Below are 16018 nucleotides of genomic sequence, written 5' to 3'. Positions count from 1 at the left end.
AATACATATACATAGTGTCATAGTTTTTTAATCAAGTAGATGTTTATCTCGAGGGATGTCATATAAGATCTAATAATAGTAGTAGTAAAAGCCTAAATTTGTATATGGAAAGATGTTTCTAGTGTGATATCACAACTAAGCTATGCCTTATAATCTTTTTGACGTAGAATTAATATTTCTTCTAATAATTTTAAACATATTATAATAAATTGGTTTAAATACTTTAGACTTTGACTTTCTTTTTATGTTATTTCATGTATTTTTAAATAAGAAGATTTTCAAAAATACAAAAATAAAAGAAATTATTTATATAAAATAATAAAATTTTAATCTTATTTGATAGAGGTTGATAAAAGTCTATCAATGTCTATTAGTGATAGAAACTGATAGAAATTTATAACTAATAAACGTTGATAGAAGTTTATTAGTATCTATCAATAGTATTTTTGTTATTTTTATAAATAGTTTGACATAGCATTTTCCTATGTGCGAAAATTTTCTTTTTAAATATCTAATATTTAATTTATAAACTTTCAGTATATTTAAAAACAATGATAACAAAAATGAGTTTCATGGAGCAATGTTCAATGTCTATGCAACCAGCATGATTTATCCATCCATTACTAGTTTATTGTCAAATTTTTTTTTTCACAAAATATATTTTATTGAATAAAATTTATTATTATTATTTAATTAATTTTAATTAAAATAAATTTTGAATGACTAAAATTAAACCACCAACGTATATGGATTAAAATAAAACCACAATTAATTACACGAACTAAAATGATATTTTAACTGAATAAATTTTGAAAACGAAGACTAAATTAGATAAGTGAAAGAATTAAAATGATATTTTAATCCAATAATTTTTTTAAAAAAAATGAAATGACACCATTTAATATTGGACATCTTTTCATATAGAACACCGATTCCGATTGAAGGGACATCGTTACGTCAGTTTGGGTACAGTTCCTTCTCCTCTACTCTTTGCGCCGTAAGAAAGAAAGCAAAACAGAAGCTCCTCAAGTGAAATGGCGCAATTATCATCTTCCAAAAGACATGAACGAGAAGTTTGACAAGCTAGCTAGAGCACTTGAGTTAAAGTCAAATGAATTTGACTCCACATTTTGGGCACTCACGAACGATTTGCCATTTGGATAACCAACTTAATGCTGATGCTTTTGAATTCAAAATCATTGTCCGGCAATCCCACATACAGACAACTTTGCGCACAATTGGTATGTCAGGTTTGACCCTTGAAGCTGGGATTTACAACCACACATATAATGAAAGACTTAAAATATCTATCATTCCTTTGTGAATATCTATCTGTCTTGATTGGAAATTTGTAATGTATTAATCTTAATAGAACAAATTTAATGGGGGATAATGAATATATAATGGTGGGGTTTTCTTTTTCCTTCTTAGGTGAGGCGTGTACAAGATGTTTGATAAAAGTCCTCAAAGAAAGAGGCTGTACAGAACGATAATGGGTACCGAAGTTCTTTTGGGGGGCAACAATTGTGATGGCTGGGGCATGTTCAGCAACAGTTCTTATAGCGTGTTGGCCGTGGTGGCTGCGCAATAGGCGCGACAATGGTATTAATTATGTTCGAGGTAAATTTTCCTTTCTTTTCTTTTTTTTCGTTTTCTAAATTTTTAAAGCGTCTAAAGACGCAACAGAAGTTTAAAAGTTACGATGAATTGAAGTCAGACAAGCAACATGACATGTTTCTCTTGTGCTTGAACTTTAAGCACATATTAATGATGGAGCTTTCCAATGGGGGTGGCAGTAGGCCATAACAACCCACCAATCCGAGAATACATACCACTGCAAGGTAAGTCAGACTTTGCTTTTCAGACAAAGCGCATTCAGAGTGAGCCATTCAAAGAGTCATAAGTGGGACTGGAAAAGCATTGCATTCTAGAACTGTAGGCCTCACTTTATTATTTACATCTTTTCACACTATCTTTTTTATCTTCGCATTATTAATTAGTATATGTATATTTTTTTTTTCTGTTATCGTAATTTGAATACAGCATATACTAAAACATGTGAATCTCACCTTTTATTTATCATTCCTACAAAATAAAGGATAAAAGTAGAGAAGTCCTTGCTCTAGCTAATTGTGCTTGAATCAATGTAATGTCAAAACATGTGGCACTCAGCCAATTGCCCACTTGGCAGGAAAAGAAAGGTTAATATCCTCCCCAGCCCCCAACTTGATAGAATAGCTGTCCACGTCATTCCACGAGACATCTTTTCATCATCTATATAAGGAGCGTCGGAATTCCATACTTCGGTCCATAACCAATTATACTCCCAAAAGCCTCCGACTTTAATTTTCTGCATCGACCCTCATCTCCATCCTTGTTCTATGAGGACAAAAAGAATGCCTACCATTAACCTAGATCAAATTCCAAGTTTTGAAGAACATGGTAATGGCTTTGATCAACATGATGTGTTGGTTGAGGAGATTGAAGGCCTGATTAGAGTTTACGGAAATGGGTACGTGGAAAGACCCCAGATAGTTCCCTGTGTCTCTAATGCATTGCCGCCAGAGCTCGGTGTTACTTCTTGGGATGTAGTTATGGATAAGCTGAACAACATTTGGGCTCGTTTCTATATTCCAACACAGTGCCAGGAAAAGCTGCCTTTGATTGTATATTTCCATGGAGGTGGGTTTTGTGTTGGCTCGGCTGCTTGGAGTTGCTACCATGAGTTCCTGGCGAAACTTTCTGCAAAAGCTGACTGTATAATTATGTCTGTGAATTATCGTCTGGCTCCAGAAAACCCTCTTCCAGCTCCTTATGAAGATGGATTAAAGACCCTTCAATGGTTGAAACAAGTTGCCTTTGTTGGGGCCAAGCAGAATTGGTGGTCAAGATACTGCGACTTTACCAAAATCTACCTTAGTGGTGATAGTGCCGGTGGCAACATAGCCTTCAATGTAGCTGCCCGACTTGGTGGTAAGACGACTGCTTCTGGAGCTGTGGTCTTGAAACCGTTAGTTATTAAAGGTAGCATTTTGATACAACCATTTTTCGGTGGAGAGTCAAGGACCAAGTCAGAGAAGTTTCTTGTCCAACCTCCACGTTCGCCGCTGACGTTGGCGGTTTCTGATACGTATTGGCGGTTGGCGTTGCCTTCCGGGACAAACCGTGACCACCCATGGTGCAATCCTTCGGCGAAAGGATTGTTTAAGGTGGAGGATTTGAGGGTTCTGCCTAGTTTGATATGTATATCAGAAATGGACATATTGAAGGATAGAAACTTGGAGTTTTGCTCTGCTTTACATAGAGCGGGTAAGCTGATCAATTATGTGGTTTATGAAGGAGTTGGCCATGCGTTTCAGGTTCTGAACAAGTTACAACTCTCACAAACTCGGACCCTTGAAATGATTGATCATATCAAGGATTTCTTGTGTGTATAGCTTCAGTAGAATTTGTACAAAAGGGAGACTTTTCACAGTTTTTGTTTTTTTCCTCAAAAGAAAAGAGAGATCATTCTTATCAGATTTATCCCTACATTTTCCGTTTAATATTTATATACCTCAATGGAGATTACTGTACAAGTTGGAATCTTATTCAAGCTTGCAATTTGGAATGTCCTATGTGAATATATTACATCTCTTCTCTGACTCGTACCCTTTACAAACCTTTGCAATTTTTTGAAGATGGAAAGGAAACGGAAAATAGTAAAGCTGCATTCCATGTTTACCCTCCACCGGTGAGATGCAGGTCCCATAGGAAGAAATAAAGTGTAACTGTAGTTTTAGCTAAGAGCAGATGACCAATTCAGTTTTCTATGTCGTTCATTTACCAATTCTCTTCATCATGTGGCATCTGAGCCACGTGTCCACTGCTTGGATGAAAAAAAAAAATTATTCCAAGGGATGTTTTTGTCAATTTAGATGCCTAGATTTGGACTGAAATATACACCTCTACCTCATATCAACGACCATGATGTCTCAAGTAGCTATCTCATGGAAATTGAAACATGTTACTCGAGCACTTGAAAGATCAAGGGACTAGATTCGATCATGAGTATCATCCATTGACGCACTTGTTATTCTAACCGTTAAGATAGGGGTTAACCAAATCAGGACAAGTTAGCTCTTACAGTTAAAAGACAATATTCTAAAGAAGTTTCTAACAATTGCCCCACTTCTTCTGCTCTTCTTGTCATAGTAACCGCCATCTCGATCTTATTAAATAAGATTCCACTCTCAATAATCAATGTGATTGGTCAAAAGTTTCACTCGCCGTTCTTGAGCTCTTCTGTACTTTTCTCAAGCTCTTGTCTTCTAGGGCAGCAAACTTTTTAGGCAGTAATGAAATTGTCTCTCCTTTTTTTTCGTCTCTAGCCTCACCCTTTTAGATGCACAACTGGAAAGAAACCTTACTCTCTGAGAAGAGGGACTGACTCTACATTAGTGGATGGCTGACGCGACACGGGTGATAATGAAGTGAAACTAAGGACAAATTTTGGGGCCCTCACTTCCCGAAAGGATAAGTGCCAACTTTATGACAATGGATATAGGTTGGGGGGCCAAATTCCCCCATCCCTATAGTCTTCGATGTTGCACATTGGTGACAAGGCGCTTGCTTTTTCTTGTGTTGCACCAGCCATTGTAAGAGTTCATGTCTTCTCTTTCTTTCTTTTTTCCCCGTTCTTTTTAATAAGATTAAATCATAAATTTGTTTCCTAGGTTTCGATGGTTATATGTATTTAACTCCTATTATGGCTGTATATATTTAACTCCTAAAATTTAAATTATCTTGCCATGTTTCCAATCTTTAAATTATGAGTTTATTTGTCTTTAAAAGGTCTATTAGATCAATATTGTAGCAATTAGCAAACAAATAAGTAGTAGAAAAATATGAAAAATTGGACATACTGAAGTGCTTCATTTGTCCTTATTCATCTAAACAATAAAAAATTTGAAATTTGAAATATATTTTAGAAAGAGAAAACAGAATACAAAAACAGAGGTTAGAAAGAAGATTACTTTCATTTCAAGGGCAATGTCACTGTAGAATTGATGTAACTAGGAGATAAAAGGAGAATCCTCTCTAATTGATCAGGATATTCTAATTTACACGGATCCTACTACATCAGGAATAAAACTTCATTTCCAATCTTCTTCGCACGTCATATCTCTCACCTCTCACATATTTTCTTCCCTCTTCCTCACCCTTCTCTCCCCTTCTATCACCAACATTTGAAGACCCTCGAAGAACCCGCCTTCCATTTTTAAGTTTAATAAATTTGATTTCTCCTTTCTTTTATTGTTTCACAGAATCTATGGCCTTCACTCTTGCCACCAAGCTTCAACATTTTCTAGACTTCTTGATGTCCTGCATCTCTTCCTTCCATTATTAAGTGCAAACAAAGCTCCACATAATTAAGAATGAGAGAGATTCATGATATATAAGTGAGGACAATTATTTTTATTGGTATGTGATTTCGAAAGCAAAACAACGAGGGCTTATGCCCAACATGAACAATATCATACACATGAAAATATGTTGTAAGTACATTGTCCTTATCAATTATTATCAAAATTATAGTCTAGATCTAGTTGTGTTGGTGGAATCTTTAAATTCTGAACAAAATTATAAGTCTTGTGGTTGAATCCCTAGATTAGAAAAAAAGTGCTTGAGATACGACAAGTCAGTAGGCAATCCTATAAAGTCTAATGGACAAATAGTTGGAATATATTTTTGTTTGAGGGGAGGAGACTAAGGGTGCAATAATGGTCAGCGCCAAGTATATCCCACAATGTGATTCGTGGTTGTGCTCAATCTAGCTTTCTTTGCACAGACGAGGGGAGACTCAAGGTGGTATTTTGTTTAAGGAAAGTTTGTTAGGCATAACTAAGTCTAACATTGACTAAGAAAGGGAGAGATCCATGGTATATAAGGACAGTGTCCCCATTGGTTTGAGGTCTTTTAGGTGATTTTAAAAGCAAAATCATGGGAGTTTATATCCAAAATAAACAATATCATACTATTATGGAGATATGTGGAGGGTATGTTGTCGTCATCATCCATCCATCACACCCTTCGAAACCTCTTTCACTTCCGTCTTGTCTTCTAAAATCTGTGGTCCCTAATTGTGTAACTGGCCTCTCTATTTCAACATTTTTGTTGTCATACAATGTGAAATGTTTTAATTAGTTTGAACCATCAAACAGTCAACTGAATCTCGAATATGATCTACGAAATGATGGCAGTCATAGTGGACTTCATTGATGTTGCCTAAAACCCACTTTTTCCCTCCGACTTGGATTGCACCTTCTACTATCGTCATTGCGTAGCTAGTAACCAGGTTTCTAATTGACATGCTCTATCTTTTATAATATTTGTAGCTATGTTGCATGCTTTATTGACGATGATGATAGGTAAACTTATATTTCCTTTAAATGTTGAGAGCCTCTGATATTTGGATAAGAGCATGGCTTAGTAAGCATGTTCTTAAGATTAAGGGATTGTGAAGTTAAAAGCAACCTGTTAATATAACACCATTTCTTTTTTATTTTAGTTTACTACAACAATTATGGGATGAGTGATCTAACCTTTAACCTCTAGGGAGGAAGGTTATATCAATTACCATTGAAGCTCACTTTGACATAACACCACCTTACTATACCCATAGAATATAATAAGAATAACAATCTCATTGAATAAGTCAATCTACAACATAATAAGCTAATAATACCTTCATGTTTTATTACCCTTTTTCAGTAATGCTGCTGCCTGACAATGAATGAAATAGGTACCTGAAAAGCTTGCATGACATGGTAAATATGGCAGGCATCTAGAGGGAAAATAAGGTCATTTAAGAGTGAAAAGTTTTTAATTAATTTTCTAAATTTCTGAAAAGTTAAAAGAGATATGGACTTTTCTTCTTTTAGTTGCCAAAGTTCTTCGAAATTTCTGCTGATTATGACTAAATTTATGTCATATATAAGCTTATCATCAATTAATTTTGGGAGATAGGATATTATTTTAATAACGTTGATAATACTCTATGATGCCGAGAAATGGATTCGCAAGTTGGTGAGAGGATTAATGATTTTCAAAGTTAGGCCATTCTCCACACTCCACAGTACTGAAAAGCCAAAGCTATTAGAAAAGCCACAACACAATTGGTATTGGTCTTTAGTGTGTTTGGTTTACCTTTTGGCAAGCTTATAATCAATTATTATATAAACACCTTCGGACGAAAAGTAGTTAATGCTGGCTCTAATAGCATTTAATACTACATTTAGTCTATCCCACTTCGATCCTAAAGAACTTTTAAGAACACCACGTACCACTTTAAATTTTGAACCAAACACCATCCATTTTCAAAAAACAACCACCTCTTAGCAATCCACTCTTTAAACTAGTTAAAATCACTTGATTGTTTTCAAAATCACTACAAAACATGTTTTTAATCTTTTAAAACTAATTTTGATGATATAAAAATTACATTTAAAAACATTAATTTTAAGTAATTTTAAACATGTTTTACAACAAAACATTTGAAAGTGATTTTGAATTTTGTCAAGTACAAAATCACTTTAAAAAAACATGTTTAAGAGTGATTTTGAAAATGATAAAAATAATTTTAGTCCTTTCATAATCATTCTCAAATAAGTCCTTAAAGTAATTTCAAAATTTACGAAAGTGAATTTGATGTCAAATCCATACTTAGGTTGGCTAACTTGGCTTCCTGGTATCTGTCGGCTTTACTAAATATAAATTCAGCAAATGTGAATGACTATCATCTGGTAGACAGGGTATGGTCGAGATGCATATCCATTAAGTTTGGGAATCCTGGAGTTAAGTCAATACAATCCTGGAGTTAAGTCAATACAATTAATACAAATTGATAACTATTACAGCAGATATTGAGGGTTGGCAATCAAAAAAAGTATAGATACAAATGGAGACTTCATAGCCGCCCCCAGTTCAACATCCAACAAATTCCGAGTCAATTGTTGAAGAGAAATGAAGAAAGAATATTAGATTATAGGATGCCAGAAGGAAAAAAAAAAAAGCATGAAGTCTCTACTCAATGGCGATATTGCATCATTCATTCACAAATGATCAACTGAAAAACCCAGAGGTCTTCAATGGCTCGCTTTGCACGCTAGAACTGCACTACAACAACCAACGGGAGGAAGAAACATACAGCTATTTCGCTTTCGAAAACAATAGCAACTTCTGCAAAAAGCACCTTCGTACAGATTGTTCATGATGGAGACGGAATTCCATTTAGCTAGACATCATCACATGATCAATTGATTGAAGAGCTTGGTTGGCAAAGAACCGGACATCTACATCTGGATCCTCACTGAGTTCAACTAGGCTAGGACGGATCGTTTTTTCCACCACCTGCATTCCAAGATTTATACGATATTATGACAAACGTTGAATCAAATGGTATCAGTTATGAACGGAATGATACAAAAGACGCAAAGTTTACTTACAGGTTGGTCAACTATGGGAATGAGAGACTGCAACACCTTCGCCACATTAAACTTGATATTGGGAACCCTGCAAAATCAAAATTAACAACTGTAAAAGAGCCAAAATAACATGGGACACAAGCCAACTGCTAACACCCATCCATGATTCATTTTTATAGAGATGATTTCCCGCTTCCAGCTTGAGTGAACAATTAATATAATTAAAATTTAAAACAGGAAAATATTTTTATTAACAAAATTTGTCATGTACCTGTCCTTGGAAGAACTGATAACCACAGGTAAAAGCTTTGTGCATGTGATTTCTGAGCCCATAACTGGGGCAAGAAGGGAGACGGCACGAAGAACGGTCATTCGATACAAATAGTGTGGGTTGTTAATCATGTCAAGAACCTGTTTGTGAAACGCCACTTCAGTCGGTGGAATAAAAATTGCATAGATTGTGTGCAGCAGGCAGGGTGAAAGGAGTTCTAGAAATGTGTGTTAGCGTTATATTTTTTCATGACCTCTGGATTATGTTCTTTATATTCAACCGAATTGGAGAAACTTTTATATCCTGTCTGATAGGGGATAGTCCATTAACATTCCAATTTCACTTTCTTCAGATGGCTCATATATTAATCTCATTCAAAAAGGGAAGAGAAAATGTTGCTGTGATTGTGAAATTCATTTGAAACAAACCTGTGGGACAATATGCTGCATTGCCCACTCAGGACCAAACTCTTCAGCAAGACGCTTCAAATTATTAGCAGCTGCATCACGGATTGAGTAAACCTGCAAGAAGCAACCATTGCAATAGGGAAAAAATAAAATAAAAATGAGAACTACGGTAAAAAAATTATTTTCCGATATGTGCACTTTCAGAACATTGTTGACTGTTGAGATCAAAACAATGAAAATCAAAGCATATTTTCTTCATTCGACAATGGTAGGTAATCTTAATAGATGCCTAATCCACTATTTTATGTTCAATTGGCAAAAAAATCATGCATATCTATAAAGACCAGGCAGATCACTCAGAAGTTTGGAATGAAAATAGTATTCTTGACTTTTTGTCAGTAAAAGTCACCTAAAGTAACATTCACTCAGAAGCACGTTATTCATATTAAATATTGACATTTACATGCACTCTTAAACCATAATAAGTCTTATTGGAGCTCAAGAAATACAAACCTTGTCCTGTAACCACTGCATGCAAAGAGCGCCAAGCTTATCGTCAAAAAACCCTACACCCAGCTGACTTGCCAGTAAAGGAATATACTCTATAATTGCTAACCTAACCCTCCAATGCCTATCCTCAGCAAGTTCAACTATGGCAGGTAACAGTGATTGAGACAAGAGATCGATTCCAATAACCTGCATAGCAGGTCTGTGGTGAGATGACAGTAAAATGTATTTGGAGAGAGAGAAAGAGCAGAATAGTTAAAGCATGTTTGTGAAGTATAACAGCATCTTAAATTATGACGTTAGTTAATAACCTTTCCATTTCAGTCTCAAGGTTGAAATAAAACAAACCTGATTTACTTGATCAAGCTTGCTAATGATATTGAGGCGCACATCAGGAAATTCATCCTTAAGCAGAGAAAGGAATATTGGAAGCAGCTGTTCAATAGTAGCATCCTGCACGAGCCATCTGAGTGAGATTTTTTATGTCCAGCACAAACAACAATATACCACTAGAAATGCTCCTACAAATACACGTGTGAAGTAGTCGTTCCAAGATCCAGTGTGTACAGAGTAATGATACTCATCACTACAATTTCCAAATAATTTGAATTTTTAATTCAAATCACTTCTTGGCCTTCAAAATACAAATACTAAACAGGATCTAGTTCCCAATTCCCTACTGTTCTTCATAAATACATGTCTCTGAAATTAGCAAACTAATCATCATGCACAGAAATACTAATCCGCAAATTATTTTTTATCACATCACTTGTTGGCCTTCAAATTTCAGAAAAAATAGACAGCACCCAGTTCTCAATTTCTAGCTGGTTACATAGAATTTCACACATAAATATAGGTGTGTCCAAAATCATCTAAGACCTTACATTGTACATAAACATTAATCAGATCACTTTCCTAGTCATCAAAATTCAGAAATTTTAAGCAGCATCCATGATTTAAAGAACAGCCATGATTTACTCACACTCCACAGTGCCCTCCCCCCATCCTCCCAGGAAAAAAAAATTAAAAACAACCAACCAGGCATCAGGCATGGATTCTAAACAAGCTGGCTGAAGGAAAAAAAAGGGATTAAATTCCTCAATTAACTAACAAAAAACAGGCAACACATTTGTGAAAACCAAAATGAAGACTTTGTACCTTTCCCAACACAGGAGCCATACCCATGATAACTGAGGCTAAAGCTGAACGGACATGCTGAGAGGAATCTGATGACAATTCCTGTAGTGATATTTTCTTAGTGCTCAGCATGTAACAGTGCATATATGAAAAGGAAATTTAAACTCTGAAATAGCATATGCACCTTCACGCAGGGAAGAATATGCTGAATTGCCAGCTCTGGACTCAAAATCCGACAAAACTTAGTCACTTTGCCAGCAGCTGCAATACGAACTTCAGCTTCATTGTCTCGAAGCAAGCGCACATAAGCAGGTACCAAATCCGTCCTTACCACCCAAAAAACAAGTTCATACATTAGGAATGATGTAAGAACTAATACAGCACAATTGGCAGAGTGTTCACATACCTTTCTAATATAAGAACTATTTTCCATGTTTACATGGTATTAGGAAAATATACATGTGCTGTTATCTTTTTATTATTGTTGGTATAGAAAATCTGATAATTAAAAATAATAATAATAAATAAATAAATAAGACAAGGCCATATGTGCACATAGGCCAAAGCCAACCAAGGACAGAGACGAGGAGCCACCAAAAAGACGATAGAAACTAAAGTATCTCCAACTGTAATAAGAGTAAAAAGAAAAGGAAATTCGGAAGAACTAGGCAAGCAAAAAGAAAAAGCAACCTCCTTCCAAGAACCCCCTATTATTGAGAAAAAGAGGGAGTAAGGGCTTCCAAATGATAAAGGAGGGTCAATATACATTTCATGGGTTTTATAACATAATTGGTCCAAGATAGCATTCCAACCTTCCACATAGATCAATAACCAACTTTTCTTCATAGATTAATAACAAAATTACCTAGTAGGTTCAGGTCCTACAGCTTCACACAACTCGTATAACTGGTTTGCAACCATGTAACGCACACGCCAAGACTTATCCTACATAAAAGAGAAAGTAGGCAGGGAACAAGAAAGAAATTAGAGCTTGGATAAATTGGGTCAAGGCCATTAGAATGCAAAGCATGTAAATACCACTTTTACCTTTTATCACACACAACAGAGGTGCTCACATTTAGAAATAACTAATCTTTTTAAGAAACAATACTTGCATAATCGAAAGGGATTTACAAAGGAAATGGTAGATGAGATATCCCCTTACACCAAAAGGGTTACAAAATGGAGGCTCCACAAGTGAAGACTTAAGTTAGGCTATAACTAGAAAATAACGAAATATAATGCAGATATATTGACTATAACTTCATTGACATTATCCCTTACCTAGGAAAGGACAGGTTTGAGAACAGAAGTATTTAATTATAAGCTGTGCTTTTTTAAAAGTTGATTCAAGAATCCCTAAGGAGTAAGCACAGCTCAAAAGATTTCAATAGCAACTTAAAAAGAACTTGGACGTCTGTACATCTGGGCAATGCTTACAATTACTAGTAAATTAAATAACTAAACAACAGGACTACAAAGGAAACACAACTCAATACATCCAGGCGTTCATCACAAAGATCTGGAAACCACTGACTGATGTAATTGTACAATACTGTTTGGTCTTTGTTCCAAAATAGATCCTGCTTGATCTGATCATTCATTCATTGAAGATATTTTCCAACGGTATATATGATCTTACGAACAAATAATCCAGGCATACATTTCAAACTATGAAAACCAATAAATTGTGAAAACCCATACCTGAGAGAAGTTAACAATAACTGGAAGAATATGTAAAACACAATCTTGAGGTTCCAATAACTTGCCCAAGGCAGCACAACCCTCAACGGCCAGCAACCTTACAGAATCTTGATCTGTGAAAGATTTGGTGTAAGAAAACAAAATGTAATAAAACAGACAACTGTGTCATGCAAAAAATTCTAAAGAACAATTCCCAAGCTTTTGCAACAAAGAGAAAGATCCATGTTTTTCCCTGTTAGTATCTCACGTGCTGAAAGTCAAAATGAAGCACAGCTACGCTTATACAGCAATGGCCTCAACTCAAGCAATGAGTCTAAACTTCAACCACTAATATAGAACCAGAAAAGTAAATCACGCTCAGGTAATGGATACAGAAAATTACCATCTTGTGTAAGATCCTCAAATATTGTCATGATATCAGTCTTCAGATGAGCAGGTTCAATTGTCGCTGCAAATTTTCCTAGATTTGTTGCAGCAGACCTCCTAACCATGGGCATGTCATCTTGACATAATTGGCCATATATTGACCGTAACTCAGTCTTCAACATCTCTGGAGCACTGGGGTAGGCAATATGAAATAGCCCACATGCAGATACTCTAGCTGTAAACCATTCACCAGCTGCCAATCTCTGGATATATGTCCAAACGTGCGCACATGCACACACACGAAGGAGGGAAAAAAAAACCTTAGATCAGTTGATATGCAAAGAAAGTTTATAACAAAAAAATAAAAGAAAGAAGATGAAAGCTAGAAATTATCAGATTTTTAGGACAAGGGGAACAAAAGAGCAACATAACAGTATTAACTGATAGCTTTCAAAATTGGTTTGACGTTATAAAAGTCTGTCAGTTTGCACTGCATTATTTTGAAAAACCGATTGTTGCATAGAAGTAAAGGCCCATGGGCAAGACTTTAATAACATATATCCCAAAACATTCAATATATAATTGGACGCATCTTTAGCATAAGACATCTTATATTTATGGATACTTCTCAAAGTCACCACTTACTGCAAGTGTCAGATAAAGTAACGGTATACATACCAAAGGAAAGAAGAAAAAAGGAAAAATGTAGTAGAGAGGAACACTGACCTTAACGAGAGGAATGAACCAATCAACTAAATCACTCTCTCTCATCTGGGATCCAATTCTACACAATGACTCCACAGCTTTGTCTCTCACGCATGTTTCCTCAACAGTGCACAGAGTTTCTAAAGGTGGAAGCAAAACGTGGGCATGCTCAACTCCACCAACATAAGGGATGAACACTCCCAACTCCTCGGCCATTGCAAGAAGCACCTCATCATCGTCATCATTGTTTTCACTCAGAAATGGGATCAATTCTTTACGAGTTCGCTCCTCTCCAAGAGCACGGGCAATTGTGGAAAGTCTCCGAATGGAGTTCAACCGTAGCTGAATGTCGTCATTCTTCAGCTCATCAATAAGAACAGCTATCGGATATAGCGGCTCGTCAACCATAGACATCTTATTCAGCGCTTTCTTGTAAAACTAGAGACCTGGTGGGGGGAAAAGAAAACCGGTTCACAGCTACAAAAAGACGGCTTCCAAATAAGAATCACATACTGGATGATGGGGAAACAATAACAAAGATATCAAAAATATATATATATATATATTTAATTATCATGAAATATAGCATAAGAACGAAGAAACGACCCACCGTCCCAAAAAAACCTGACGTAAAGAACAGTGCCCAAGCGCAACTTTACCCGTAGAGATGGATAAAATGCCTTCCGGACGTTCAAAATAAGAAAGTGGATAAAATGAATGCTACAAACGATCTCCAATAACTAGATGGAAAACATTGATTGCACTAGAAATTTTGAATGCTTTGTTGTTAATTTATAATCCTCGACTTCCAAGAAAAGGTAACAAGTAGAAATGAACAAATCAGATCCGCAATCAAAGATCTGAGGGCAAGATAGGACAAGGCTAAAGAACCACAGAAAAACGGTAAAAACGTCCAAACAGTGAGAGAAATAACGCAGATTCAGAGGTCCGAACCCTAAGAACGGAGTTATGCAGATAGAAAGGTGAGAATCAAAATTCTCAATCCATAACGTGGACGGCGCGATTGAATTAATGTCTTGTTCCTTGAAACTTAAGGTATGCTACAAAGAGAATTCGATCTCACTATTCCCTTCCTATCAACGACGAAGTGAAGAAGTGAAATTCAGATTAAACAAAACGCTGCTCGAACGAAGAACGGAGAATTGGAAATGAAAAGAAAATGGCAGAGGAAAGTGGAAAAGTGAAAGCGGACTCACCTAGATCAATGCCCTTGGCTGGCCGAGCTTCAGGAACCTGTCGTCGGAGAGAAATAGAGAGAGAGAGAGACCACAAGGAGAAGAGAACGAGGACAATCGAGGCTTTTGTTTCGACACTCCCCGATCTGGAATTCCATAATAACGGAACTATAAGCTTTTTAAGGGCCGGCCCATCAATCACGTATCTGCCAGTACAAATTTTAGTATATTGGGCTTCGAGCCCAACTATTTGTGTTCACTACTCATGGGCATAAGCCGGTGCTTTTGGGCTGCTTATTTTGTTGCAGCCCAAATGTGTTGTGTTCATGGTCCATGGTTCATGGGCCTTCTTACATATGTATTTAATTTACAGTAATAGCTATTTTCAAGAACATCAACTTTTTTTTTTGTTCAACGATATGGACATCTATATATGCAAATTGAAAAAATAATGTTGCTAATTTGCTACAAATCATAATTTCTCTAGGCAAGGGATTTCGATACACGTTGATTTCCATTTTTGTTCACTAAGCCACTATCAGTGAACAAAAATAGAAATAAATTACATCGAAATTCCCTACATACTTGATAAGCTAATTTTTGCTTTCCTTGTTTTGTACCTTCGGTTACTTAATTATTCCCTTTTCTCTGTTGTTATCCCTTTGCCATTTCTCTCTCCTTTCTGTTATTTTGTTTTCCTATTATTGTATACCAGGTGGCATTTTATGATTAATTAAATATTGTTGCTTGGGTCTCTGGTTTTTCATGTCGAACCCTTTGAAAATTTGTCTCTTCGTATTATGTATTTTTTGCTCTAACATGGTATTAGAGCTTTAGGTTTTCTTTTTTATGGTGTCAAGTTCAGGAAAATCAGAGGAATAATTTGTCCAGTCAATGACGTCTCTTCCAGGTACCACATCTTCTACTCTGCCACCAATCACTCTTTTTGTGTCTTCACCATCTTTTACCCCACCCGCAACCCAACAGATTCCCTCTTCATCTATTCAAAATCCGATTTTCCCTCCTCAAATACATTCCTCTTTTCCTTTTAACTATGGTCCATCACCACACCCTTATCATCCAATGTACACTGGCTCTCCCACAAACTTTCCCTATCCACCCCAAATACCATAGTTTCCCCTCATTCATCCCATGGTCAACTACCAAATCCTCTTTCAGCATTATCTTCTTCTCAATCATCGGCTGCTAACTTTCCTCACATGTCTCAGTCTCTTACTGTTAAGCTTATAGATTTAGACT

General features: G+C 36.0%; 2 protein-coding genes and 1 long non-coding RNA gene across 9 annotated transcripts; 2 read left to right on the top strand and 1 right to left on the bottom strand.

Annotated features, from left to right (window-relative positions):
- Positions 1–890: 890 nt before the first annotated feature.
- Positions 891–3644, top strand: LOC120082176 (alpha/beta-Hydrolases superfamily protein). Of its 5 annotated transcripts, none has more exons than XM_039037432.2 (3): positions 1432–1620; positions 1759–1841; positions 2192–3644. In XM_039037432.2, exon 3 carries the CDS (start codon positions 2382–2384, stop codon positions 3435–3437), a length of 1056 nt encoding a protein of 351 aa, XP_038893360.2. In that variant the 5' UTR covers positions 1432–1620; positions 1759–1841; positions 2192–2381; the 3' UTR covers positions 3438–3644. The 5 variants fall into 5 exon arrangements, with proteins under 5 accessions (XP_038893358.2, XP_038893360.2, XP_090171715.1 ...); XM_090315589.1 differs by having other exon boundaries at positions 1759–1935; XM_039037430.2 differs by adding an exon at positions 891–1241 and having other exon boundaries at positions 1432–3644.
- Positions 3645–4502: 858 nt separating this feature from the next.
- On the top strand, positions 4503–5602 carry LOC150035226 (uncharacterized). The gene is made up of 2 exons (XR_016530691.1): positions 4503–4637; positions 5307–5602. It is a non-coding gene; the product is annotated as an uncharacterized LOC150035226 (long non-coding RNA).
- Positions 5603–7796: 2194 nt separating this feature from the next.
- On the bottom strand, positions 7797–14915 carry RCN1 (ARM repeat superfamily protein). Of its 3 annotated transcripts, none has more exons than XM_039036528.2 (13): positions 14780–14915; positions 13584–14008; positions 12874–13120; positions 12492–12604; positions 11653–11732; positions 10972–11113; positions 10809–10889; positions 9999–10103; positions 9657–9839; positions 9165–9257; positions 8737–8876; positions 8487–8553; positions 7797–8391 (listed from the first exon to the last, which is right to left on the bottom strand). In XM_039036528.2, exons 2-13 carry the CDS (start codon positions 13974–13976, stop codon positions 8272–8274), a joined length of 1764 nt encoding a protein of 587 aa, XP_038892456.1. In that variant the 5' UTR covers positions 13977–14008; positions 14780–14915; the 3' UTR covers positions 7797–8271. The 3 variants fall into 3 exon arrangements, with proteins under 3 accessions (XP_038892456.1, XP_038892457.1, XP_090171712.1); XM_039036529.2 differs by having other exon boundaries at positions 13584–14039; positions 14780–14911; XM_090315586.1 differs by having other exon boundaries at positions 13584–14074; positions 14780–14901.
- Positions 14916–16018: the final 1103 nt, after the last annotated feature.

Source organism: Benincasa hispida, chromosome 7 (genome assembly GCF_027475165.1).
Source record: "Benincasa hispida cultivar pf3 chromosome 7, pf3_genome.v1.1, whole genome shotgun sequence".
NCBI lineage: Eukaryota > Viridiplantae > Streptophyta > Magnoliopsida > Cucurbitales > Cucurbitaceae > Benincasa > Benincasa hispida.
The sequence above is the reverse complement of the archived record's forward strand: the minus strand, read 5'-3'. Positions and strand labels throughout refer to the sequence as shown.

What these genes read in the sequence shown, in the direction of transcription:
- RCN1 (XM_039036528.2), bottom strand. Translation starts at nt 13,976, where the DNA reads ATGTCTATGGTTGACGAGCCGCTATATCCGATAGCTGTTCTTATTGAT. An exon ending in TGAGGATCTTACACAAGATG is followed by an intron (nt 12,605 to 12,873) that starts GTAATTTTCTGT and finishes AATCTTTCACAG; the next exon opens with ATCAAGATTCTGTAAGGTTG. An exon ending in ATATTCTTCCCTGCGTGAAG is followed by an intron (nt 10,890 to 10,971) that starts GTGCATATGCTA and finishes ATATCACTACAG; the next exon opens with GAATTGTCATCAGATTCCTC.
- LOC120082176 (XM_039037430.2), top strand. Translation starts at nt 2,382, where the DNA reads ATGAGGACAAAAAGAATGCCTACCATTAACCTAGATCAAATTCCAAGT.